At 38.9% G+C, this 25,764-nt stretch overlaps 4 protein-coding genes across 8 annotated transcripts; 2 read left to right on the top strand and 2 right to left on the bottom strand.

Moving 5' to 3' along the window:
• The first annotated feature begins 6,027 nt into the window (after window positions 1-6,027).
• Window positions 6,028-9,885, top strand: LOC137748747 (BTB/POZ and TAZ domain-containing protein 3). Of its 4 annotated transcripts, XM_088690143.1 has the most exons (8): window positions 6,031-6,232; window positions 6,393-6,496; window positions 6,720-7,263; window positions 7,786-8,183; window positions 8,290-8,420; window positions 8,521-8,827; window positions 8,985-9,298; window positions 9,550-9,885. In XM_088690143.1, the coding sequence occupies exons 4-8, from the start codon at window positions 7,842-7,844 to the stop codon at window positions 9,677-9,679; spliced, it is 1,224 nt and encodes a 407-aa protein (XP_088546269.1). In that variant the 5' UTR covers window positions 6,031-6,232; window positions 6,393-6,496; window positions 6,720-7,263; window positions 7,786-7,841; the 3' UTR covers window positions 9,680-9,885. The 4 variants fall into 4 exon arrangements, with proteins under 4 accessions (XP_068345028.2, XP_088546269.1, XP_088546270.1 ...); XM_068488927.2 differs by lacking the exon at window positions 6,720-7,263 and having other exon boundaries at window positions 6,028-6,232; window positions 8,985-9,345; window positions 9,550-9,789; XM_088690144.1 differs by lacking the exon at window positions 6,720-7,263 and having other exon boundaries at window positions 7,815-8,183.
• A 172-nt stretch (window positions 9,886-10,057) lies between these two features.
• On the bottom strand, window positions 10,058-12,075 carry LOC137748748 (sm-like protein LSM36B). Of its 2 annotated transcripts, XM_088690146.1 has the most exons (5): window positions 11,928-11,998; window positions 11,739-11,811; window positions 10,645-10,793; window positions 10,358-10,471; window positions 10,058-10,268 (listed from the first exon to the last, which is right to left on the bottom strand). In XM_088690146.1, the coding sequence occupies exons 3-5, from the start codon at window positions 10,757-10,759 to the stop codon at window positions 10,222-10,224; spliced, it is 276 nt and encodes a 91-aa protein (XP_088546272.1). In that variant the 5' UTR covers window positions 10,760-10,793; window positions 11,739-11,811; window positions 11,928-11,998; the 3' UTR covers window positions 10,058-10,221. The 2 variants fall into 2 exon arrangements, with proteins under 2 accessions (XP_088546272.1, XP_068345030.1); XM_068488929.2 differs by lacking the exon at window positions 11,739-11,811 and having other exon boundaries at window positions 11,928-12,075.
• Window positions 12,076-12,834: 759 nt separating this feature from the next.
• LOC137747323 (acyl-coenzyme A thioesterase 2, chloroplastic) lies at window positions 12,835-15,596 on the top strand. The gene is made up of 5 exons (XM_068487416.2): window positions 12,835-13,653; window positions 14,038-14,215; window positions 14,315-14,784; window positions 14,948-15,076; window positions 15,311-15,596. The coding sequence occupies exons 1-5, from the start codon at window positions 13,042-13,044 to the stop codon at window positions 15,461-15,463; spliced, it is 1,542 nt and encodes a 513-aa protein (XP_068343517.2). The 5' UTR covers window positions 12,835-13,041; the 3' UTR covers window positions 15,464-15,596.
• Window positions 15,597-15,607: 11 nt separating this feature from the next.
• LOC137747322 (formin-like protein 1) lies at window positions 15,608-20,005 on the bottom strand. The gene is made up of 4 exons (XM_068487415.2): window positions 18,144-20,005; window positions 17,824-18,023; window positions 17,425-17,669; window positions 15,608-16,680 (listed from the first exon to the last, which is right to left on the bottom strand). The coding sequence occupies exons 1-4, from the start codon at window positions 19,607-19,609 to the stop codon at window positions 15,856-15,858; spliced, it is 2,736 nt and encodes a 911-aa protein (XP_068343516.2). The 5' UTR covers window positions 19,610-20,005; the 3' UTR covers window positions 15,608-15,855.
• Between the last annotated feature and the right edge of the window lie 5,759 nt (window positions 20,006-25,764).

The following is a 25,764-nucleotide window of genomic DNA, read 5'->3' as shown; positions in this document are numbered from 1 at the left end:
GGGTTGTTGTATGGTTGTTTTGAATTAAGAACGAAATTCTATTAAGGTGGGTAGGCTGTGACAGCCCGTTCTGAAAATTTTAAAACGTACGAGTGAAAAGACGATTTTGCCCCTAGTGTGATTTTTTCGTTGTGTGTATGTTTTTGGGTTTTTGTTGGCATGTTTTAGGCCACACACACACTAACCTACACCCCACACCCTTTCCCCTATCCCTGCACCATGTCCCGAGCTCCCTTTCCTTCCCATTTTCCATCCAAACGTACGGACACACACACAAACCCATGAATCTTCACAGATCGAAGAAACAAAGTACATATCCATGCTCGTGAGGTCCATTGGAATCTAACCATACCCATTTCAGGTAAGGATACCTTCGTTTTCACGTCGAACTCGGGATACCCGATTTTTGGTACTGTTCATGCACACGTAAATTCTTATGTTTTTGGGAATTTCAAGCTTGTAGGAAGCTTGGTGAGGTCTTTAGGAGGCTCAGGGTGGTTCGTTTGAAGGTTTTGGACGTCGGGATCACGAGTTTCGAGGTTGGCCGGAGTTGGGGGTATTTTCCAGGTGAGATTTCGTGGATTTTAGCACTTGAAAGTGGTATGATCTTGTTCCTCTCGTTGTAAGCTTCATTTTGGTACCAATTTTGTGAAATTTGGTTGAAAAACGAAGAAGATAGGACGATTTAAAGATTTCCCGATTTTCCAGCGCCGACGACGGCGCCGGAGCCTCGCTGGAGAAGACGACGGAATACTCCTAACGCCGTTGACGGAATCCGTTACAGTTAACGGAATATTCCTGACGGCGTATACTGACGCCGTCAGCGTGACAGGCACGTGCCTGCGCGTGGTCTGCGCGTGGAGGTGCGTGCAACGGTGAAAAATTATTTTAAAAATATGGGGATGTTCCTGAGGTTGAGTACATCACGTTGGTGTATTCATACACCCCATTTGAGCATTGTATGAGAAGTTATTTCTTGAGTTTGGTTATGTGCTTTAAAATTAACGTTTTTGTAATTGTTTCGCATATAGGTGAATCCTATCCCGAGGACGAGCGTGGCCACTCGAGGCAGGGGGTTACGACCCTTCCACTTACCAGTGAGTGGGCTTTTGGTTTTCCGTATATACCTATATACTTATATTTTCCCAGAAATTTTTTTAGAACGTTTATTCGTGATATGCCATACATATAGTTTTGTCGTTATTTATGCATTGTTAATTGTTTATAAATATGCATGTTTGGTGCTGCGGACGCACAGGTAAGTGCCAGGTGAGTTGTGATTTATGTTTACATTCAGTAGTGATTTGAGATGCATAGAGAGCTCATAACTTGCACCCCCGGTGTTAGTGCTCCCGCCCAGAGTTGGGCACAGTCCTTCACGTGATGTTCACCTCCCGCACCACACGCTCAGCTTGGATCCAAGTTAGGTGCACAGTCCTGTCGTACAGACCACTTTAGGTGGTTCCGACTCGTAGGTGACCCGCGATTATTCGCACAGCCTTCACGTGATCGTAGCACTTGAGCGTATCTATATGTTACACCCAGTCCTGTCGTACAAACCACTTTAGGTGGTTCCAACTCGTGTGCAGGTCTAGTTAGTGAGATTGAGATTTGAGCTCTAGATTCAGCCGTACAGGTCACGTTAGGTGACTCCGGCTGACAGATTATATGACCTTGATATGATTTTACATGAGCACTTGCATTTTATTTTGAGGTTTTGGCATAGCATATTCTTGAGCATGATATATATATATATATATATATATATATATATATTCTATTTTCCGGGAATATATATATATATATATATATATATATATTCTATTTTCCGGGAAGTATACAAGTTTTACGGCGAGGGGTTAGAACTTATTTATTAAATGGTTTTCGAAAAACTTTGTTTTTGCCCACTCATGCTTTTGTTTTGCGCCCCTCCAGGTTCTAGTTGGCTAGCACGTTTGGTGGTTTCCCTGAGGATTTTCTCGGCATATCTGACAGACGATCACCAGTGTAGGACCACCTTCGGGTGTACTTTTGTTGCGTTGTTTTCTCCTGTACTGCTTTAGGCTTTATGCTCTGAACTTAGCGTCACACTTACGCTTGCACTTATTGTTATTACTTGATGTAAGACTAGTTTTTATTTATTCGTACTATTTATATTATTATTTTATTAGCTTCCACACTGTGCACATGGTTACGTCACTTCCACGTGACGGCCAGCATGCCCTGATCTCGGTCGGGGTGTGTCATAGCAAAACATCAAAATCTCACCAAAATAATAACCAAAATATACCAAGAATAGGAAATAATATATGGTATAAAATCGCCTTATCAGTTCTCGCAAGTGGGATTGGAAAATCAGTGAAATACCAATAATTTTAGTTTCCACGAAAACTGGGATGGGGATGATCAGAGAAAGAGAGTAATCTAATTTTAACCCGATGCTTTTCCCTCTCATTTTTTTTTTGGGTAAATTACACAGAACTACCTCAACTATTGGGTTATTAACAGTTTCATACCTCGTCTTTAAAAAGTTTCAATGTCATTCTGTATCTTCGAATTTGTTGCAATGTCATACATTTTGTCAGTTATCTGTCAATTCCTTTGTTAAATGCTGATGTGGCTTGTGACGTGATACACTTTCTATTAAAAAAACTAAAAAAAATTATTAAAAACTAAAAAGAAAAATCATTTAATATTTCTTAAATATTAAAATAATAATTAATTAAAGAAAAGTTATTTAAATAAATAAACAAATAAAACCACCCCATGTTCGTCTCCCCCCCCCCCAACACCCCACCCCAAATCCCTTGCAACCTAGAAAGAAAGAAGAAGAAGAAGGAAAAAAGAAAAAACAAAACCCATATTCATCTTCCTCGACCCCCCCTTCCCTGCAACCCACCCCTTTCTTCCTCCTCCCGTCTTCCTCTTCCCTCCTCCTCCGCACCCACCCTCGCACCCACTACCTGCAACCCATAACAAAAAAAAAAAAAAAAAAAAAAAAAAAAAGAAAGAAGCATCTTCATCTTCCCAGACCCCCCTTTCTCTGCAACCCAGATCCTGTCTTCTGCCGATTCTGTGGGTTGAGAAATTGGGCGCGGAGAAAATAAGGGGAATGGGTGTGGATTTAAGGAGTGAGGTGTGTAGAGGAGGGAAGAAGGTGGGTGCGGAGGAGGAGGGAAGGGGGAAGAAAGGGGTGGGTTGCAGGGAATGAGGGGTCGACGAAGATGAAAATGTTTTTTTTTTTTTTTCCTCTTCTTCTTCTTTCTTTCTAGATTGTAGGGGTTTTTTTTGGGGGGGGGGGGGAGACGAAAATGGGGTGGTTTTTTCTTTTCTTTTAATAACTTTTCTTTAATTAATTTTTATTTTAATATTTAAAAAAATATTAAATGATTTTTTTTTTTTAGTTTTTAATAATATTTTATTAGTGTTTTTAATAGAAAGTGTGCCACGTCACAAGCCATGTCAACATTTAACAGAAGAATTGACAGACAACTGGCGGAAGGTATGACATTGCAACAAATTCGAAGATACGATATGACATTGAAACTTTTTAAAAACGAGGTATGAAACTGTTAATGATCCAATAGTTAAGGTAGTTCTGTGTAATTTACCCCTTTTTTTTCCTCCATCTTTTCATGTTTTTGCGTTTGCTAATGCGAAACAGTAAATTTATGTGAACGGGTGTTAACAGATGAGTCGTCAATTTAATGGGCTGGTTTGGAGAGTGATCTATAAATTTATTTAGTTGGGTTTGAATGATCTATTAATTTAACCCATAAAATTTTACTGAGGAGGCCAAGCTTGAGTGGCCTGTTTCATGTATGACCATACTTTTCAGGCTTTGAGTTGAAAGACTAGTATACTACTATTTTTGGTACAAGAATATGGAATTGGATCCTCTCCGAGGTAAACCCTCGGGATCCTCCTGACCCAATAACACGGTCGTTAGATTTTGATCCAACGGTTACAATTATTATAACTTTTATAGGGATCCCCCTGTTTGTAGCCGTTGGATCAAAATCTAACGATCCGTGTTAGTTGGTCAGGAGAATCCCGATGATTTTCCTTGGAGATGATCCAATTCCCAAGAAAACTCCATTTTGTGAATATATAATAATATGGGTTGAGTTTGAAGGAGAGATTCTATTTTGCAACTAGTAACACTGGTTGATAACCATTTAATGGACAATTTGTGTACTATTTGAATATATGATGATGACATATATAATCGATGATCTCATGGAGATAATATATAATATATTAGTTTTAAGGGCATCTCTTTTATTTAAGAAAAAAAAACTTATTTGTCACAAAAAAACGACCTCTCGTCCCAATGATACAAAAATATGGATTAATTTTCTTTCAAACTTCATTGTGACAATATATGTGCTGTCATATAAGTTTTATCTCTTGGTGGAGATGGCAATCTCTTACGACCAAGTGGAGCCACCAATCCACCCGTCTTTTTCCATTCCCATGCGGCATTCTACCTTTTCCCCTTTCCGACCAATTGATCACCGTCCCTTTCCTTGGCCTTTTCTCTCTCTCTCTCTCTCTCTCTCTCTCTCTCTCTCCCCCCTAGTAGGTCGTAGCCGTCCAACACTTCTCTCTCTCAACTCATCCACGTGTCACTCTCTTATTGCTTTTCTATTTCCACCATGAAATGATCGTATGGGCAAGGGAAGAATACCACCACAGCCCATCAGATCCATCCCAACAATGTCCCATATCTTCTCTTATCAAAACGCATGATTTATGTTTTCACTTAGTATTACAGTCTAATGATATTATTATTTACTTATAAATGAGAAGTCTTAAGTTCGATTCTTACAAAAAACGAATTTGAATCATATTGTTGTTAGTTCATTGTGAAGTTTAGTCTACTCCTTCATCTCCTTAGTGTAGATAATATCATAATGGCTATGAACTCTCCTGCAATTTGGCAATTGGGAAAAGGATTGTGGGGTTCCCTTCGCTAAAATATCTAACAAAGACACTTGGCATTTCTAGATTTTAGAGAGGAAATTGAGTGTTACACTATTAATAGATCTACTACTAATAATTTTGTTTTTAACTTAACTATTTACTAGTCAATTAGGTGTGCTATTTTATCATAAATGAAAATATCTTACCTTTACTATCTATTCAGTTTAATAGCTTTACTTGGATACAATTCAGTCCAACTCAAATGGAATATTGGCTGACTTTGAAACGATCCTAATAATCCAACACTCAAATACCCAATAATCCTATCTGTAATTTACAATTCTTAATAAATATGTAGCACATGGTAAGCGAGAATTCTTCTTTATGATGAACATTTCGGTAAATCTTATCTTTCATGATTTTTATATATTATTCTTTGCATTGTATTGATTGTCGTTTGCCAGTAGTTACCAAATTATCTATGTGAATCAGGTCCCAAGTTTAACTACATAGTCTGGCACTATTTTTGTTTTTGTCAATGTTCACTTTAAGGGGAGGGACTCTCATTTTTTTTTTTTTTTATAAAAATGGAAATTATACCACATTGAACTTTAACGATCCGAACCGTCTATTTTGTAAGTTGTATGTTATAGATCATGCTTGCAAAATATTAACCAAACCAGAAATGTTTGAGGCATCTAATTGAGTTCAAAGAAATTGATGAACATTTTGTTATCTAAGAAACATTGAAATTTCATCGTGATAATTAAATAGGCAAATGATTTCGGATTGAATTGAATTTTTGTAAGAATAATCTAAGAATCGAGACTTACAAAATAAACGGTTAATTCAAATCGTTGAAGTTTGATATGAAGTGGGTCCCACGACTAATCCCTATTTAAAAAAAAATTGAAGATCCTCCTCTTAAAGAGCCTATATATAAATATATATATATATATATATGTATGTATGTATATGTAAGGTGACTATATTCAAGAATTGTTGTAATCTAGCTGGTTTGTATTTCTCTTGAGAAATAAACATGGGTTAAATAATAAAAAAATATTTAGAAAAAGTAGAGAGGAAAAGGTGAGTAATAAATAACGGACGGGTATGGTTTTTGGTTTATGCAAGGAACGATTTCCCTCGTATTTTAGAAGACAGACACACGTCCGTCGCTCTCTGTCACCGACTCATTTCTTCTTCTTCCTCTGCAATCCCGTGCGCTCCTTCTCTTTCCGCCTCCCAAAACTTTACTCTCATTTCTCACATCCTCCAATCATCCAACCTCTCTTCTTCCTCTCAGGTGATTTCTTTATTTCCTACTTTTTTTCTGTAGATTTTAGTGACTTTTTGTAGATTTTGGATATAATTTTTACAGTTTCGCTTTATTCTGTAGATTTTTGCTTTCAATTCCTTTTTCTGTGATCATTTATTAGAAATTTTGATTATTTTGTTGGTTTCAGCTTCGTTTGGCATTTGAGTGTGTATCTAGCATGAGTGATAAGACTGCGGGGAAGATCGGCGCAAGTCTCGAATTTTTCTGAGAAGATTTGCTTTTTTATACAAGGTATGATTCAGATTTTCTTGAATTTTCTCGATATCCAAACAGGGCATTAGGACTAATACAATCCAGTTAATTAGCCTTGAATAGTTAATTAGCTGGCAAAGTTTGTTCTTTCAATCCATTTTTCTTCTCCGTTTGTTTTTTCCTGTGAATTTTTATAGTACTAAGCATATGTAATAGCTCTATTATTTACAATAAAGTAATAAAAATTGTACCATAATTTTAGTCTATCAGTTAGCTTTTGCAACGGAAAAGTTGCTTTTTGTGACCCAAGGACACTGGTTCGAGTTGGGGAACAATCTCTTTGCAAAGTAAGATAAGACTGCATACTATAGACTATCATCCCCGCGAGTGCACTCGCAAATTAGGGAACCTTGTTAGTTGGGTCGCCCCCTTTTAGTTAGCTTTTGCAAAAATAAATAAATGTGATCGTTTTAAATTGTGGAGAAGTAAGATTTGATTAGGCTCAGTTGGTGCATGTGGGATCTGCCTTTCGGCACTTTCCTCAAGCTCTTGTGTCTTGGTGCGTAATAATTTAATCACCGTTGCCGTTACACGACCAAGATTAGATTTTGTATCAGATGTGTTATTTTAGTTTTGCTTACTAACTAAGATATGTTCTGTTCAGGGAGACTTTTACTTTTGAATTATTGGTGTTTCCATACTTAAAGTAAGAAATATATCCACTCCGGGACGGTTGAAGTTATAAACTTTTACATTTGTGTATAGATTCGTTGATGCCTTGTTTCCTGTAAACTGGAGCATGTAAGGTATATGCAAAGTTTTTTCAACCAACATCTTATTTGTTTTAGCGGTAATTCTGGTTTTGGGAACATATAGATTCCTGCATCGCCGGTTGAGATTGACACATAAGAAATTTCTAATCTCAAAGTTAGGCATGCAGGAAAGATTTGTTTCCAAAACTGGAATTACCGCTAAGAAGATGTGTCCCTCCATTTCAGAAGCAATTTTGTGATTGGCATATAAGTCAAGATGGCTTATTCAGTTTATTCTTTTCCTATATGGGGCATCGAAGTCTTTCCATTCTTTCATTAGTAGTTGTTGACGTTACTTGTTAAGTGGATTTTCATGATATGATCCAACCATGAGATACCATTCAAGCCATACCTATAAATAGATATATTTCCGAAATCTTTTGTTACATAATCATTGTAGGAGAAATATTCCATGCGGTGTTTCATCTTAATGTAATTAGTGCATTTAAAATTTGTGTTAGAACATTCAAAAATCATTTAGAGCGTTTCTTAAGCTCGTTTTATTCTTTTGTGCAGATCTTCTATCATACTTTTTTTGCTTATAGTTCTTTTAGGTAAACCGCAACAGCCCGATGGCTTCATCTACTCCCGACTCACCCTGGCCATCCTCAACTCACGATTCCTTTTCTGGATCTTTCAATATACATATAGACGAAGCGAACCCAGATGACATTTTACCTGTTCTGGAAGACCCAACGTCTTCTACGTCCTATAGCCATAATATCCCGAAACCACCTCCTGTCCCTAGTAAAGCATATACACAAAATAAACTTTTCAACAGGCTTTCACAGAGTTGCTATGTCCCAAATGAAACAATTGATACATGGGACAAGCTTTTTAAAGAAGCATATGGTGCTGATGTCTATATTTGCACCGAGGATGGATCGTGTATTCCAGTTCATTCTAGTGTTCTGGTAAGTTAATTGAATTAACCCAATAATTTCATCCCTTTGCAAATCCTGAATGAAATTTCTAGGTAAGGATATGGCTAAAAAGTTTCCTTTTTTATTGAATGTGCAGACGATTGCGTCACCGGTGCTAGGTAAATTCCTGCAGCAATCAAAAGTAAGAAATGGAATGAGATACATTAAGATTCCTGGGGTACCTTATGAAGCTGTCTACGCATTCATCCGTTTTCTTTACTCATCCTGGTATTTTTGAATTATGTAGTTCAGTACGCTCCTCCTTTTATATCTGAATTTCTTGATCCCGCTAAATTTCTTAAAATATTTTCTTTTGTGTCCTATGCAGCTATGAAAAGGAAGAGATGAAGAAATTTGTTCTCCATTTGTTGGTTTTGTCACACTCTTACTCAGTTCCATCATTGAAAAGAGTTTGTATATACCTTCTTGAGCAGGGATGGATTACCAAAGAAAATGTGGTCGATGTGCTTCAATTGGCAAGGAAGTGTGATGCACCGCGGCTATCCTTGATTTGTGTACGCATGGTTGTGAAGGACTTTAAAGCCATATCATCAACCGAAGGCTGGAAAGTAATGAAGCGAGTTAGTCCTGCACTTGAACAAGAACTGCTAGAGTCCGTTGTTGAAGCAGATTCTGTAAGCTAGTTTTTCTTTCCTTTTTCAAATATCTTACCTTACTCTGTATTTGTAGGGGGAAGAAACAAAATAATACATGTATGTTTGGTTTTGAGATGATATATTCATTTGGTCTCTCATTTAATTTTTAGATCTTGGATTCAATTTTTTGTGCCAGAGGAAAGAAGAGAGGTTGAAGAAAAAGGAAGAGAAAAAAGTGTACTTGCAACTGTATGAGGCAATGGAAGCCCTTCTCCACATATGTAGGGATGGATGTAGAACTATAGGTCCCCGTGACAAGGTGTTTAAAGGAAGCCAAGTTGCCTGTGGTTTTCCTGCTTGCAAGGGGCTTGAGACCTTAGTTCGTCATTTCTCCGGCTGTAAAACCGGGGTTCCTGGTGGATGTGCTCACTGCAAACGCATGTGGCAGCTTCTTGAACTGCATTCTCGTATTTGCAATGAGCCCGAATTGTGCAAGGTCCCTTTGTGTAGGTAAGCATGAGAACTCCACATGCACTTCTTTGCCCTACATTCTCAGGGTAAGAAACTCCAATTTCAGTTCATATTTGGTTGGCATTTGGTCAGTACTTACCCTTTGAGAGGTTTTATGTTGTATTGTAGCATAACCTCGGATCAATACCGTTACTGCCGGAGTTACATTTTATATATTTTCCATTTTAGTGAATAATACAACTCGGGTTTGACGGTCACAGGCATCTTAACTACTGCTCTTGTGGTTTCAGGCATTTGAAGGAAAAAATGCAGCAGCAGGCCAAGAAAGACGAGGCTAAATGGAAGCTGTTGGTGAGTAAAGTGGTAGCAGCAAAGGATACTCTGGAACCTATCTCAGGTCGCCGCTCGCGTTTATCATGACCTCTTGTGTGTTCAAAAGCAAAATGTATCAAGAATGTAAACCAAGGGAAATGTAGTAGGAATCTTATTTCTCCTTCGGGGTCGAATAAATGTAATAGGCATTCGAAGACTAATAGCGTCTCACATCGGTTCTTGTACGCCAAGATATTTCAATTGGATGCTGACCATCCATTTTGATACGAAAGTCTTGCAACTTCATGCATAAACTAGCAAAGCGCAACTTATTTTTTAAGCTCTCACGACAAATTCACAAGAACACACGACAAATTCACACAACGAAATTCTGTGAAGAAACGCTCGACAGATGTTATCTTCGTTAAACAAGACTTAAAGAATCATCATCCTGAGAAGCGAGACTTAAATCTGAACAACAATTAATCATCAGTCAACAGATCATATCTTTCATTCATTCCAAAATAGATACTGAAAAATGTACCGAGTCGACTAGTCCTATTTCCTTCTCATGATCCCATGTAAGCTTACATTACAACATAATTGCATAAAGCATGACAGCAGATGATCTACATGGCTCCATAAAACAACTAAGCCCCATCAGCCACATTCCTCTTCGTCGTGCTAATGTACAGAACTGCATAAACGCAAACAAAACAAATCCAATTATTTCTCATGGAGGCAACACTAAAGAGAAACATAACAAGACAATGCTTAGATAATTACCATTATTTCCACGAATAAAAGCATCGCCATACTTATTTTTTAACTGTCCATTGACATATTCTTCGGTTTGTTCCATTGCTATATTCATATACCCATCAAGACACGCAAGAATACCTGCATAAGAAAATTGAGCCATCAAAATAAACTGATCCCTGCAGCAGTGCAGCTTGAATCTTTGCTACACAAAATAACTTTGCAATCTTTAACAATAATATGTTGGGCCCCGATTTGAATACAACCAAACTGGCATGAAAAGGCAAGCACAAAATCAAATTAAAGAAACATACCTCGATAGTCAACACCAGAATTCAGTTTTACAACAACCGGTCGCCCACGAATTGACTTGAGGAAATCTGCCGGAGTTTTTGTGGTTCCTGTCCCTTTCTCTCCACCTCCACTCATTTTCTCTATCCTAAATCTTAACTTCTTGTACCTCCTGTGATAATTCAAATCATAACCAAATTAAAGCACTAAAGGAGACAACACAGATAGACAAGAAATCTCCATCATGATGAATTACTAGTACCTATCATAAAGAATACCTATCATAAAGAATTGCAAAAGCAGAGCTACTGAAACAAACAGAGATACATCAACCAATCATCGCAGTGCAAAACACACTAAATACAGACTTCGCCCTCTTACACAATCCAATCCAAACAAAAAATTTTAGCTTGTTGCTATCAGATGATTAACACTAATTACACTAACACGGACACTATCTATGAAGAAAACTAAAGAGAAGAACAAAAGTTGTGAAGAGCTTTCAACCGAAGTACAAAGACCATAGAGCATGAAATGTAAGAGCAGAAATCCACTCACCTGATGCCTATTGCTATTGTAGCTCTGATAATAGCTAACTAAACCAATCTAACTCTAAAGACAGCCATGAAAAATTAGAAAGATCATCGGACAAAAGGATATATTCCAAAGGATCCTAGTATACGCCTAATTATACAAACACTTTTGCTAAGGAATACCTTTCCAACCTCTTCCTGCAACAACATATTCTGCTGTGATTGAACTTACAACTCTTTAACCTAACGTGAGAAGCGTAATGAGCATCAAGTCCACAGGTCTACACAAGCATCTCATCTAAATTAATTTCTGGAATTACTCATTTCTACACCAAAAAGGGTTCTAAAGAATCATCCTTTCGATCATAAAACATACGTCTTCGAAACAAAGCCATGTAAATTCATCAAACAAGCAAAGGATAACCATTTTTTTCAATTAAAAAATAAAAAGAAGAAAAATCGAGCTAGACTTAACCCAAGGCATGAACAAATTCTCCACAAATAAAAGGTCCTTAACACATTTATGCTGCTACTGGGTTTATCCTAATTTGCATTTCCATCGTCATACGCATCCCAAATTCAACCTTTATTCAGGCAAAAGCTCAAATTCAAGAACCCTAAAAAGGGCAAGTTCAGAAAATCCCTTAAATCTGTAAACTGAAAAAGAACTACAACGAAACGAGTAGTTGATATAACAGCTGAGGCTAAAAGAAGAAGAAACAAAAATGGTGTGAAATATGAAGAAGAAGACGCGGCGGATCAAAAGCACTGACCTTTGTTGGTTCCACTGCCGGTGCTTTTAACTTTTGAGAGAGCGCGAGAGAGAGACGGAGATTAACTATAACCGCGAAGCTCTCGCTGCCACAGCTTTGTATATATTAGGGTGGGATTTTTGGACCTTGGGGTGTATTTGTAAGCCCACCTCCAACCTCCGCGATTGGGCCTTATTCTCCATCCACCATGTGTTATTTTTACTTTTCGTTATTTTTTCCTTGGTCAAACCCCAATTAGTTGCACATGTAGACGTAATTACGTTAATTAGTGTTATTCACGATATTAAGTGACACAAATCTCATTATTTAAATGAATTTAAAATATATGTAATAGAATAAAATCACGAAATGAACCTACCTCGAATATATATTTTCTTGCAAGGGATTTATATTCAAGAAGTAAAAGTGCGTGCATTGAAGTTTTATATTTTATTGTTCAGAAAAAAAAAGTTTTATATTTTAATTCATCGTCCTCAATGCTTCTACATTAGATGAGTTGATTATCGCAGTGTTTTCACATCTTGTGTTTGCATCTAAATTTCACATTTTGTACACTATTGGTGAAAAGTGTTTGGGAACAATTAAAAGTGTTTCTGATTATGTTTTGATGAAAATTTTAACAACGTTTAGTTTTTTAAAAATTTCAATATTTTGTTTTAAAAATAAAAAAGGTAAAAACACTCTGTTCTTGAACAGAAGTAACCCATATCACTCGTAAATAAACATGGTAAAGGATCTATTAGAGATTTTGTGATTGTGACCGTTCATCATATATAGTATTGTCAGTTTTCATTAAGGACTATTTATACTTTTAACCGTATGATATATAATGAACGGTCATGATATCCGGATCCCGAAGAAAAGGATCTTGTCCAAGACGTTGACTTATTAAGCCGCCAGCGCCAACACCATAACGTTCATTTCGCGCAGTGATCGGAGCAGAAAATAGCTCCTTCAGCTACAAAACTGGAACCCAACCAACCATTAAACAGAACAGATCCTCCTCCTCCTCCTGCTGCTGCTGCTGCTGCTGCTCCTGAGTTTCTCTCCAGTACACCCAGAATGTGAATGACGTACTCCTTCTCTCTCTCCACACGTAGAAGATAGAACCATCATGACACCACTCAGAAAACCATTTCCCCACCTCCTCTTCACCCCCAAATCCAAATCTTCATCCTTCCAATCACTCGCCTCCTACTTCACTCTCACTCCAAATCTTCATCCTTCCTCACCACACCCACCTGAATCACCCATTACCCACATACCAAATCCACCACAGCAGCCAAAACCCACCTTCAAGATCCCACCTTTCGTTCCTATTCCCCCGCCATTCACTCAAACCAGGCCCTTCTCAACCGCAAATTCCGACCCTTCTCAGCCAATCCCGGTTGTTTCCACAGTGACTTCGCCCCACGACAGTTCGCAGCCCATCGATGCAGGCTCTTCTATTCGAAAACCGATAAGTTTATGGCCTGGAATGTACAGTTCCCCTGTCACAAATGCTCTGTGGGAAGCAAGATCAAAGATGTGCGGGGACGCATCGGGTGACGCGCCTCCGCAGAGTGAATTGGTGGCCAGGACTCCGGCGCAGAGTCGGACCAGTATTCTGTACAAGTTTTCGTCTGATTATAAACTGAGAGAGCAGTACAGGAACCCCTGGAATGGGATTAGAATGGGGAAGTTGCTTGAGGATCTCGATGCTCTTGCTGGAACCATTGCATTCAAGGTATCAATTTTAAGTCTTTTAGTTAAAAGAGTAGTTCAATTCTTGCTGCAATTTTGTTGTGTATGTATTTGTTTGATTTCTGTTGGGTTTGGAATTCGGATTGGTAGGGAAAACGAAAGGCTGATAACTTGGTTTTTGTTCTTGCATAAATTGGAGCATTAGTCCCGGAACTATTACCCGAGTTTCAACTTGATCCGCTAACTGAAATATTGGATTTGTAAATGCCTGAACTTTCGAGATGTATTGGCCGTTGAGGCTAGCTCGAATTAGCCTTCTGCGTAACGGGTTGTTTCTTGAATTAGCTGTTGGGTAGGGATCCATAACATGTTGAGGGTTGCTACTTCTTTGAAAATGATCCTAGTTTTTGAACTTCTTGCTGGCCAGCATTGCTGCAATGAAGATGGCACAACAAGGCCTCTGCTACTGGTGACTGCTTCTGTTGACAAGATGGTTTTGAAAAAACCTATCCTTGTCGACACTGATTTGAATATAGGTGGGGCTGTCATATGGGTTGGGAAGTCATCCATGGAAATTCAGCTGGAAGTGACTCAATCGTTGCAGGGTACTGAAGTTTACGTAACCAAATTTCTAGTTTCTTGTTGCTAATTATCTCGATCTTTTTTTCATTGGGCTGACTATAGATTCGAAACTTAATTTGCAGGATCCTCATACCCATCAGAGTCCACTGCTCTTACAGCAAACTTCACTTTTGTAGCCCGTGATTCTAAGTCTGGAAAATCAGCTCCGGTTAACCAGATATTGCCTGAGACTGAGAAAGAAAAATTGCTCTGGGAAGAAGCAGATAAGAGGAATAAAATGAGGAAAAAGAAAAGAGCAGAACATAAAACAGATACTGAAAAGCAGGACATAGACAGACTCAATGCCTTGTTAGCCGAAGGTCGAGTTTTCTGTGACATGCCAGCACTGGCAGACCGAGATAGCATTCTTATAAGGGATACTTGCCTCCAGAACTCCTTTATTTGCCAGCCACAGCAAAGGAACATCCATGGTCGGATCTTTGGAGGATTTTTGATGCGAAGAGCATTTGAAATTGCCTTCTCAACAACATATGCATTTGCTGGTGTAGCACCACACTTTCTGGAAGTTGATCATGTTGATTTTGTTAGACCTGTAAGTAACTGAGCCTATTACCCATCAAAATTTTATATCCAACTTAAATTGTTAATTCTCTGTGTTTTGAGCCTATTACCCATAAAAAAATGAATACAGAACTTTCATCAAATGTTGGGCACATGTTTGGGGGTCACTAATGATGGTTGTTTTCCTGATGCAGGTCGATGTAGGAAATTTTCTCCGTTTGAAGTCTTGTGTTCTCTATACAGAACTTGAAAACCCAGATGAACCTCTGATAAACGTGGAAGTCGTTGCTCATGTTACACAGCCAGAGCTTAGGTCCAGTGAGGTGAGCACATTAGCTTACATTAACGAGAAGGTTAAAGAAAACGAGTGGGTTGGTTTTGAAAGTCTGTCAAAAATGATCTTCAGGCAGATAATCTGATCTCAATTGTGTGAAACTGAAAGACAGTTACTTTCCGTAGGAAATACAAAATGAAATCCTTTTTCCTGCTTTACAAATGCTTTGATCTGGGAAGCTTAGATATTTAATTCTTTTCATATCTGCTATATGTTTGAACAGGTATCAAACAAATTCTACTTCACATTCTCTGTCCCTCCTGAAGCCATGAAAGATGGGATCCGGATTCGGAGCGTAGTTCCTGCTACAGAAGAGGAAGCACGGCGGGTGATTGAACGTATGGATGCTGAGAACTCCCAGTTTGCTGCCTCGTGAACTTGGCAAGGAGGGAAGGCAAGCGTCAGTGGAAAATCCTAGTCAAGTGATGTCCCTTTTTTGTAAAAATAATTTTTGCACATTTTGTATTTAAAAATAAATAAAAAGAGAGAATTGGGAATATAAAAAAAAAGACATCTGCAGTTACCGAACCAGAAGCTTTAAATATAACTAATAAAATTTATACATCAGACCAAAATATTGTTCTACTACAACTTATTATCTTCTGATCTAATTCCCCCTATATATTACACAAGATGGAACAATTCCAAAATCTTGTGTGTATATTTTATATATAAGTACAAGGAAGGGTGCTGAACCTAAAAAGGTAACCAATTCATCAAAAGCTCCAGCCAGATGCTCATCCCATCCATACAACATAAACTCAAGCACTAAGTCGAAATCGCGGTTTCATCATCCGAGTAACCATCATGCTGCTTTGCACTGAGTCCTGGAAAAACCGGTGGAAGGGTTGCATTCGGAACCCTGGGGAACTGACATGCTGACCCAACGATAGTTCTTTCATTAACTTTTCCAACCACCTTGCACACCTGATCTAGAATAGAAAGAAAATCTCTCACCACCGTGAAAATTCGGAAGGGATGAGCTTCTTCCCTAACTGAGTTCCCATGGAAATATTCTGTTAATTCCCTTACCATAGAGAATGCAACTTTCTCTTGAGCTTGAATTCTTACAATCTCTTCCCCAGCCTTGTTCAAGAACCCACTCATGGAATCGAAGAATTTCTGGCTACTCTCCTTCGATGCACTTCCTTCAATTAATTTTACTACTTCTGCTATTTTTGTAATTCCACCAGCAATTTTCGCAACTTCATTGCTAAGAACATCTGAATCCATAGCAGCAGCCTTCTTTACACTGGTGAGCTCCCCACTCAATCCTGAAACAACTTGCAGGCCAAGCTTCCTAAACTCAACATCATCCCGGAAAGAAGATTGTTGACTATCCTCGGTTGTTTGATTCTGATTCATGCCAGAGAGACGCGAACCTTCAGCTCTGATGATTTCCTGCACAACAAAATGTAACAGAGTGGTTTTCCCATCTGTTCCCTTCACATCTACAAGCTTGAGAAGTGTGTCTAGCTTGAAGGCATGGGCATCGCCACGGTTAGTGCCAACATTCATGCGGTTCCCAGTTTTGAGCACTGCTTCAAGAAGCTTGAGGAACATTCTGCTGTTCCTCAATTCTTCGCAAGCTGCCTGTATTAAGGGAGTTGTGTCAGAAATAGCTGGTAATATTTATGCAAAACAATTCAGGCAAAGTTGAGAAGCATAAGTATTATAATTAAAACAATAATTCACACCACAAAATTAGACAGAAAACTGATTTTGCAATCAGATAGTACATGTTACTGAACTCCCTTAGTTTTCTGTATAAAGTCGGCTTCTACAATATGTTAAGCAGACACAGAATTCCCGAGTCTAGCAGACCGGCCAATCATACTTTTGAGAGCTTCACGCCCCACAGTTGTAACCATCACCAAGTTCTTAAAGCCAGAACGGCGTACAACACCAGACAGAATTAACAGGCTCGGATTAGCAAGCACTAATAGTAAAATTGGTTGGACTACAATTAAAATAGAAAACGGATCAACTAGAAGTGGAAAGTGACCAACAGCAGACGAAGGCAGTCCGGTGGTTACACCAAACACGTCATCAGCTGAACATATTTCAAAACCAGTTCCTATGAACCAAAATTTAAACTACAGAGAAAAGGCAGCCAACAAAATTCTGCTTTTCACTGTTCAACTTTTGACTTGCATAAAGAATCAAAATCATGAGGCCTCAAGTCTTTCTACCCATCATCAAATATGGACAGGAAGGTTTGAATTTAAACAGATAGATGCTCATTTGCTAGCTCCAACAGGATATTTGAGGATGAGAACGAATCAACAAAATAGAAATTATTGCACCCTTAAACGCGAAAGAGAACATAAGATTTACCTCCAGAGTCTCAAAAGACCTTTTGAGATAATCAACTTCTGAATCAAAATTGGCAATGTAGAGCATTGCATCCACCCTCTTAAACGCGAAAGGTATATCGAGCACCGCCTTCAGAAATTTCTCGGCTGGGCCAAGCTTAAACGGCGATTCATCTTTGAACTCTCTTAGTTTCCGTTCTTCCTCTTTGGTCGGAGCCATCTTTAATAGACTTTCAAGCAGCTCTGTCCCAAGTCCATCAGAATTACCTGCTTGCCAAATTTACAAAAGTTCATATAAATGCAAACACATTTTATCAAACTTCATTTCCGAACATGAGTTGAATGCAACATCACTAATTCAAAATGAACATGCTAAAATTAGACAAAATGCAATAAGCGAGAATCGAGTATTATTACTTACCTTCCAAAAGCGCCTCACAGACTTCATCAAGGGTAACATTAAGCGCCCTCAACAAAATTGCAATGTTCTGAGACTTCTTCGGATCAAGCACGCGGTTCTCCTGATCCACAGAAGGCAGAATCTGTCGCCGGACATTGTCATTTGATGCCAAACCCGAATTGTTTACCACGAACAATGTCTCAATCATCTCCTCATTCAGCCTGCAACACACAAAAAACACAATTCACTAAAAGGCAAGTGCAACAAAAAGCTAAAGGATCCGACTTTGGCGGCGAAAATTGACAGAAAAGAAAAGCCCGAGAAATTTGTTCTTGTCTTACTGAAAAGAGCTGGATTTCAAGCGATCCCAGACCATGGCGTGGTCTGAGCTGGCCCTTACTTTATCCCAATGTAAAGGTTTCAGCTTTGGTTTTGTTGGAGTCTCCTCATTCTTTTCCACCATCTCATTGCTCTCTGAACTTTCACCCGCCAAAATGGGTCCCGAAGTTTGAACCACAGCAGGCCGGGAAGGCGTGATAAGAACCGGTGGCCCTGTGTTCGGAGTTCGACCAACCGGAGCTTCCCAAAACCTCGGGGGTGGCGGCGGAGGAGGCGGAGGAGAAAGTCTGATCGGAACAAAACTTTTATTTCTCTCCGGAGAGTGATTCTTCAGCCCGAAAAGGTCAGATTTTCTTGAGGACGACGAGGATAATGATGGGGACGATGATACCGGTATCTGAGGAGGCCGCCATGGAGCTGGGAAATTGATTACTGAGTCCGGGGACTTCGATTTCAAGCTTATGGGGCTCATATTCAACGCTGGCGAGACCGTGCGAGACCCAGAACTTGCTGGGGAAGCAGATTTCGAACATGGGTATGATGCAGTTCTCGAATTGAAGCTTCTGCTTCCGAAGTTGACGCCATCGACGGCCTTCAACACTCTGTCGGAGCTTGTTATTCTTCCGCCACCATGTTTGGGACTCGCGGAAGATCCTCTGGGAGAAAAGAACTCCTCTTCGTCGTCGGAACCCAGTTGGGAATTCTTGAAGCTCCGTCTGAAATTGTGCTTGGGAAGTGGTGGAAGCGGCTGCAGCTCCGGCGAGCCCAGTTTCTGATACGGTGGCGAGGCAGAATGGCTCGACCCCCCGAACGTCAAGCCCGCATTGCTCGTGTTCGCGGCGTTTTCTTCGTCAGTTCCTCGGGGACTAACTAAGGTGCCGAGGTAGAGGAACTCTTTGCTGGTATTGGGCGTACTACTACAATGCTTGTGAACCGCGTCGGAGGAGGCGGTGTTTGGCGGGAACAGACGCAGACTGTCGGGTCTGGAGGCCTTATCGTCGGATAAGGTGGGGTTAAGCTGCCGGCTTCGACGGTAGTACAGAAATGCGGCGGCGGAGGCGATGATGATGAAGGCAGTGATAGAAACAGAGACGGCGATGGCGATGACGTGGCGGTGGGAGGAGGAGGAGGAGGAGGAGGAGGTTCTGGGAAAGAGGATAGAAGAAATGTTGGCGGGGAAGGAGGTGAGGGAAGTTGGGGAGGGAGGGGGCAGTGGGGAATGAGAGCGGGAGGCGGAGGGAAAGAAAGGTTTTTGGGGAGGGGTTGAGGAGGAGGAAGAGAAGGGTAGTTTGGGAATTGGGGTGGGCAGGGATTGGGGAGAGGAGGATGGGGGTTGGGTTGGAGGGGAGGACTCAGAGGGGAAAAGGGGCTGGTGGAGGAGGTGGCGGTTGTGGTGGTAACAAGTGGCGGTGGTGAAGAAGTAGACAGTCGTGAGCAAGAGGATCATCAGCGGATTAAGGGCTGGCATTGTGCTGTGCTTTGTTGTAGGAAAAGAATGCACTTGTTTGTGTTCACAGAGAGAGAGAGAGAGAGAGAGAGAGAGAGAGCGAGCTAGAGAGAGAAGAGTAAGAGAGAGGAAAAGAGTCTACATGGTGGTGGTGATGGCGGTGGTGGTGTGAGTAGAAGAAACAAAAAAGAATGGTAGTTGTGCAGATTTCAGGCCATTACAGTGACCTTCTACTCCTTTTAGTTTTCACCTATGGACAAGATAGATAGAGAGAGAGAGAGAGAGAGAGAGATACACAGTAATTCTGAGCGTGTGAACTTAGAGAAGAAAGGTAAAGATGATATCTTGAAGTGGGAGCGGGAGAGAGGAGAGAGAGAGAGAGAGTGAGGCGTTAAAATTTGTGACAGACAGAATGCTGTGTTTTTATTGGGATACGGAGTTTTGTTTTGCCTGTGTCACTGTGTGAAAGATTCTTACGATTAGCACACAACAACAAACACAGTCATGAGAGTACGGTGTAGGTTATCTCTCTTTTCTTTTATTTTATTATATATATATATTCAAATAATTAAAATTAAGTTACGTTAATTTTTTGTTTTAAATTTTTTATATAGATAAAAATAAAATAAAAAATGTGATGGAGGAGGAAAAAGAAAACAATAATATGAGGACTGAATGTAAAAATGAAAAGCCAAAATGCAAAGTTTTTTCTTTTATCTTCTTTTCACAGCTCAAACCTCAAAGTTCAGGATTTTTTTAGAATACTTCAAATTATCTTTTTCTTTTATATATAGGAAATTTTAACCCTTAAATCATCGAGAGTACAGAGTACTGCAGAGCAAGTAGAATTTTAGCACAAGGTCTAACAACTGGTGAAAAAGTTGTAAAAAATTTAGTGTGTGGGGACGTTTTTAAAGGAGTAGGATTTTTAGTGAAAAAAATAGAAAGAAAAAGCCTTAAAAAAGGGGGTGAGGGGGTCCCACGGATTTTTAGTGCGTGGGGACGTTTTTAAAGGAGTTGGATTTTCTTTTTCTTTTTTTCATCTCTTCCGTTCTATTTGAAGCAGCATGATTAAGTTATTTTAACATCTTATATTAATATATTTATAGAAAAAAAGTAAAGGAAAAAGGTGAAAAAATGGGAGGAGAAATCGAAGATTCTCCAATCACATTCATTCATCGTATATTGTGCGGTCATAAATTATTGTAAATTTTTTTATTTAAAATTAAATATAAATAGTACCTGACGAAAACTGACCATACGATATATGATGAACGGATATGATTAAATGATCTCTAAGATCCTCATAAAGAGAATCCGAAGAGAATCCTCATTCGATGAGACAATTTCATTGGGTGCTGCCTAGAGGCTAGCTAGTACATATGCTCAGAATAATACAAGGTAAATCAAATTTTCGGATAAAATTTTAAAATGTGATATGTCCAATATAAAATGGACTATAATTATCTCTTCTTCTCTTTTTTATCCCCTTCTATCCCTACTTTTCACATTCTCTACTTTGTTTTTCTCTTTCTATAAAAAATTAATATAAGATGTTGACATGGTTTAACTGTAATTGTTCAAATAAGAGGGAGGCAAGGAGAGGGAAAAAAAGAGGGGAAAAAATCCTACTCCATATAAAATATACAAGTTAGTCAACACTTAAATAAAGATTGTTAACCTTCTGTCGTTGAACTTCTTTAATTCATTTAATCTGATTGCCGAAAACAGATTAAAGGTGTGTGTGAGAAGTAAAAATAAGTATATAGATAACACTCCTTCTTAAATAGTAATTTAATCCATAACAACTACATCATATAATTTATAAAACTTACTAAAATTTTAGTCTTTTTACGTTATTCGGCGGCGTCTTTTGGTAGGGGATGGCTAAGAGGCCTTTTGGTTTTTGAATATTCAATATTTTTTTGGCGTTACAAAAAGTCATTTTTATTCACGTTTGACCCTAAAATAATGTCTCTTTTTCATATGGATTTGAAATGATTCTTGCATCACCGTGGAAATGTAATGATTACCAAAACTTTTCTTTTATAAATCTACCTTTGATGATAGCTTAATCAGGCTTTACACTATCTAATTTTTAGCCAGAAATCAAGTAAATCATCGAGTGGAGTGGGGTCCTATCTTTGTTTAAATTTTAAAGTGGAGAAATGCTATAAAAAAGGATATGGCTGTGTGTTATAATACAATTAGTTATAAAAAAAATTTTGAATCTTTAATTAATTGTATTATTGCATTTAATGTATCTGGACGAGTGCTGGACACTGATGAATCTCTCGTTTAAAGAGTATTACCCAATTAAATTTTTCTTTGCTAATGTATCTTTAATACTATCCTAAAATAAAACAAAAATAGAAGGTTATAAGAAAAATTAAAAGGAAAACTAACAAAAAATTCAAAAAAACTTTAGTTTTAATGAAAAATAACAAATAAAGGTATAGTGAATAGTATTAGAAAAAGATAAAAATATGATTTTTCGTTAAAAATCAACAATACCATAAGTATTTTTTTAAAACTCCCAAAATTAAAAGCTATTGGTGGCCTTCACAATTAGGTATGGATGGACTCTGGTTTGGAGAGGTCGCCAAGCCGTACAAACCTTTATATATATATATATATATATATAGAGTGTGCGAGTGCATGCATGGCACAGTACAAACCCGTGGTTCACGCATTGACAATTTGGCCAACCCGTGCATTAACAGGGACCTCCTTTACCTCGCAGTCTCACAGACATCCTGTCCTGGGAACCCGAAACGCGTCGTTTTTAGGAGCTCGTGCCCTGTCTCTCTGTGGAGGGTCTGCCATGCCACGCTCAAACTGGTAAAGAGGATTATTCTCCCGCTGCTGTAAAGCTGTCAACAAATATTAACTTTGCTTGCTCCCTAATTCCCAATAGAATCTCCTTCACCCTCTCTTACGGAAAATGTCAAATTTCACCGTGTTACAGTGATATCTTGTATTAGTATTTCTCTCGTCAATTCACAAACAAGGTTTCATGTCTTGATATCCCATCATTGTTTTGTGTACCTATTTTAATTTACAACAAAACAAAGTGCTGACACGTACCATATCGAGCAAGGGCTTTTTGTAAGAATAATGTTATTCATATCATATTTTTGTATCATATTTTCATATCATCTTAGATGTTATTTAATGTGGACAATCATATCATTTGAAAAATTTGCAAAACTGATTAATTCAAATGATGTCATCTAAGGTGGTATAGAATGTGATATAAAAACATGGTATGAATAATAGTACTCTTTTTCTACACGTATTATGCTACTTTTTTAACTTAAGATAAAGAGTAACGCTAGATAAATTAAATTTGAAAATTAAATAATCTAAGACGTTCCGAAGATTTCCGATACATAAAAATAAAAAATAAACTTTAGGGCCGACTATTTGTTTATATTATTCTTCTAATTTTCTAATCTAAAAATCAATAAATAATAGTTTACGACCTAATAAATGGTAGGATCATATCCAAAGATTTTGCAAAATTTTCCTTAGCTCCCATGCAAAATATTTCCTAAACTCAAAAATTTCAATTTTTTTTCAAAAAAACTGTGAGTTATAACCTACATTTACAAATCGATGTTGAATATTTTTACAAGATTAATTATAAGCAAAAATTCGAGTCGTTGTCGTCGCTCCACATGTTTCCTAAAATTAATATAGGACATTCCAAAGATTTTCGACACAAAAAAATATTTGGGGGCATAATATTTGTTTATATTATTATTTTTCTTATTTTTCAACTTTAAAAATGTGACATCCCGTCCCGGAAATATCGAAACGCACGTGTGAAATTACAATTTTACCCCTAGTTTGTTTTCGTTATGTTTTTGGTTACTTGGTGTGGTGTTGGCAGGTACTGGGCCACACACACACACACTGTCTCACTCTCCCTCTCCCTCTGTCATTTTCCCTGTCTCTCTCTCTCTCCCCCGAGTCCTCTATTCTTCTTCTTCTTCCTTCGACGTACGGACAAACACACAAACCACCAAATCCTCACAGATCGAGGAAACTAAGGACACCTTCGAACTCGTGAAGCTCGTGCGAGTGCAACCGTACCATTTTCAGGTGAGAAATACATCGTTTTCACGTCGATTCAATAATGGCAGTTTTGAGCACTATTCATGCAAACTTAATCTAGCATGTTTTGGGATTTTTAAGGTCGTAGGTAGCTTGGTGGTGTCACAAGGAGTCTCGGAGTACTTAGTTGGACGAAATTGGACGTCGGGAAAGCCTGGTTCGAAGTTGGCCGGTTTTGGTTTGTGTGGACAGGTATGATCCCGTGAGTTTTAGCCCTTAAAACTTGTATGGATGTGTTCTACTAGTCTAGGGCTTCATTTTGGTTCAAAAATCACGAAAAACAGTTGAGAAACGAGTGAGAAAACTCGAGTTGCAGGTTTCCTAGTTTTCCGGCGCCGGCGACGGCACCGGAGATTGAACGGAGAAGGTGATGGAATATTCCATCAGAGTTGACGGAATATTCCTGACGCCGTTGACGGAATCCGTTAGAAATAACGGAATATTCCTCACGGCGTCAGTTGACGCCGTCCGTGTGCGCCGCACGTGCCGGCGCGTGGCCGGCGCGTGTGGCCGTGCCTTGGCCGGCGCGTGGGGGCGCGTGCGGCGAAGGAAATTTTTTCTAAAAATATGGTTGTGATCCTGAGGTTGTGTAGAGCACGTTGGTATATTCATTTGTCCATTTTGAGCAATGTATGAGAAGTTATTACGAGAAGTTGGTTATGTGCTTTAAAGTTAACGTTTTTATAGTTATTTCGCATATAGGTGACACGTACCCCGAGGACGAGCGTTCGCACTCGAGGCAGGGGGGCTACGACCCTTCCACTTATCAGTGAGTGGGCTTTTGTTTTCCGTATATACCTATATACATTTATATTCCCATAAATTGATTAAAAAGGGTTATTTATGTTATGCCATGCACCATATTATTATTGTTTATGCATCATCACATGCATTAGTAGTGGCATACATTTATATATGCGTATTGGGTGCCGTGGACGCACAGGTAAGTGCCAGGTAAGTGGTATGCATGTTTATATTCAGTAGTAGTTTGAGATGCTTAGAGAGCTCATAACCTGCACCCCCGGTGTTAGTGCTCCCGCCCAGAGTAGGGCACAGTCCTTCACGTGATGTTCACCTCCCGCACCACACGCTCAGCTTGGATCCAAGTTAGGTGCACAGTCATGTCGTACAGACCACATTAGGTGGTTCCGACTCATAGGTGACCCGCGATTATTCGCACAGCCTTCACGTGATCGTAGCACTAGAGCGTATATATATGTTACACCCAGGCCTGTCGTACAAACCACTTTAGGTGGTTCCGACTCGTGGGCAGGTTCAGTTATTGAGTTTGAGATTTGAGCTCTATATGCAGCCGTACAAGTCACGTTAGGTGACTCCGGCTGCCAGATGTTATGCTATTGATGTGATATATACCTGAGCACTTGCATTTCATTATGAGGCTTTGACATGGCACACTTTTGAGCATGATTGTTATACCCTTGAGCATGTTTGGCATATCTATACGTACGTATATATGTTTATTTTCTGGGAAGTATACAGGTTTTACGGCGAGGGGTTAGAATGTATTTTGCTAAATAGTTTTCAAAGAGCTTTGTTTTTGCCCACTCACGCTTTTGTTTTGCGCCCCTCCAGGTTCTAGTTGATTAGAAGTTTCGGTGGTTTCCCCGAGGGCTTGTCCGGTATTTCTGACAGATACTCACCAGCGTAGGGTCACCTTCGGGTGTACTTATGTCGCAACTTTTCTTTTGGACTGCTGTAGTCTTGCTCTGAATTTGTATATCACTTATGCTAGCACTTGTTTTAGTACTTTGCATGCTAGTTTTTAATTATTCGTACTTCTATATTACTACTCTATTAGCTTCCGCACGTGCACATGGTTACGTCACCTTTGTGTGATGGCCAGCATGCCCTGATCTTGGTCGGGGTGTGTCAAAAAATCAATAAAAAAAGTATTTTCGGGACCTAATAAATGGTAGGATCACATTAAAACTAAATATTTCTTAAAACTAAAATTTTAATTTTTTTTTCATAAAAATTGTGAGTTATAACCCATGTTTTTAAATCAACTTTGAGAATTTTTACAAGATTAATTATAA

Source organism: Pyrus communis, chromosome 2 (genome assembly GCF_041283825.1).
Source record: "Pyrus communis isolate YQ-2024b chromosome 2, ASM4128382v1, whole genome shotgun sequence".
Taxonomy (NCBI): Eukaryota; Viridiplantae; Streptophyta; class Magnoliopsida; order Rosales; family Rosaceae; genus Pyrus; species Pyrus communis.
Note: the sequence above shows the minus strand (reverse complement) of the source record. Positions and strands in the feature narration are given on the sequence as shown.

Bases quoted from the DNA above. Each gene is read 5' to 3' on its own strand.
- LOC137748747 (XM_088690144.1), top strand. From the start codon at position 7,842: ATGGCTTCATCTACTCCCGACTCACCCTGGCCATCCTCAACTCACGAT. The intron at 8,184-8,289 runs GTAAGTTAATTG...TTGAATGTGCAG, and splicing joins CAGTTCATTCTAGTGTTCTG to ACGATTGCGTCACCGGTGCT. The intron at 8,421-8,520 runs GTATTTTTGAAT...TGTCCTATGCAG, and splicing joins CGTTTTCTTTACTCATCCTG to CTATGAAAAGGAAGAGATGA.
- LOC137748748 (XM_068488929.2), bottom strand. From the start codon at position 10,759: ATGAGTGGAGGTGGAGAGAAAGGGACAGGAACCACAAAAACTCCGGCA. The intron at 10,472-10,644 runs GTATGTTTCTTT...TTTCTTATGCAG, and splicing joins TTCTGGTGTTGACTATCGAG to GTATTCTTGCGTGTCTTGAT. The intron at 10,269-10,357 runs GTAATTATCTAA...GCGTTTATGCAG, and splicing joins TTTTATTCGTGGAAATAATG to TTCTGTACATTAGCACGACG.
- LOC137747323 (XM_068487416.2), top strand. From the start codon at position 13,042: ATGACACCACTCAGAAAACCATTTCCCCACCTCCTCTTCACCCCCAAA. The intron at 13,654-14,037 runs GTATCAATTTTA...CTTGCTGGCCAG, and splicing joins CTGGAACCATTGCATTCAAG to CATTGCTGCAATGAAGATGG. The intron at 14,216-14,314 runs GTACTGAAGTTT...CTTAATTTGCAG, and splicing joins AGTGACTCAATCGTTGCAGG to GATCCTCATACCCATCAGAG.
- LOC137747322 (XM_068487415.2), bottom strand. From the start codon at position 19,609: ATGCCAGCCCTTAATCCGCTGATGATCCTCTTGCTCACGACTGTCTAC. The intron at 18,024-18,143 runs GTAAGACAAGAA...TGTGTGTTGCAG, and splicing joins TTGAAATCCAGCTCTTTTCA to GCTGAATGAGGAGATGATTG. The intron at 17,670-17,823 runs GTAAGTAATAAT...TTTGGCAAGCAG, and splicing joins CTGTGAGGCGCTTTTGGAAG to GTAATTCTGATGGACTTGGG.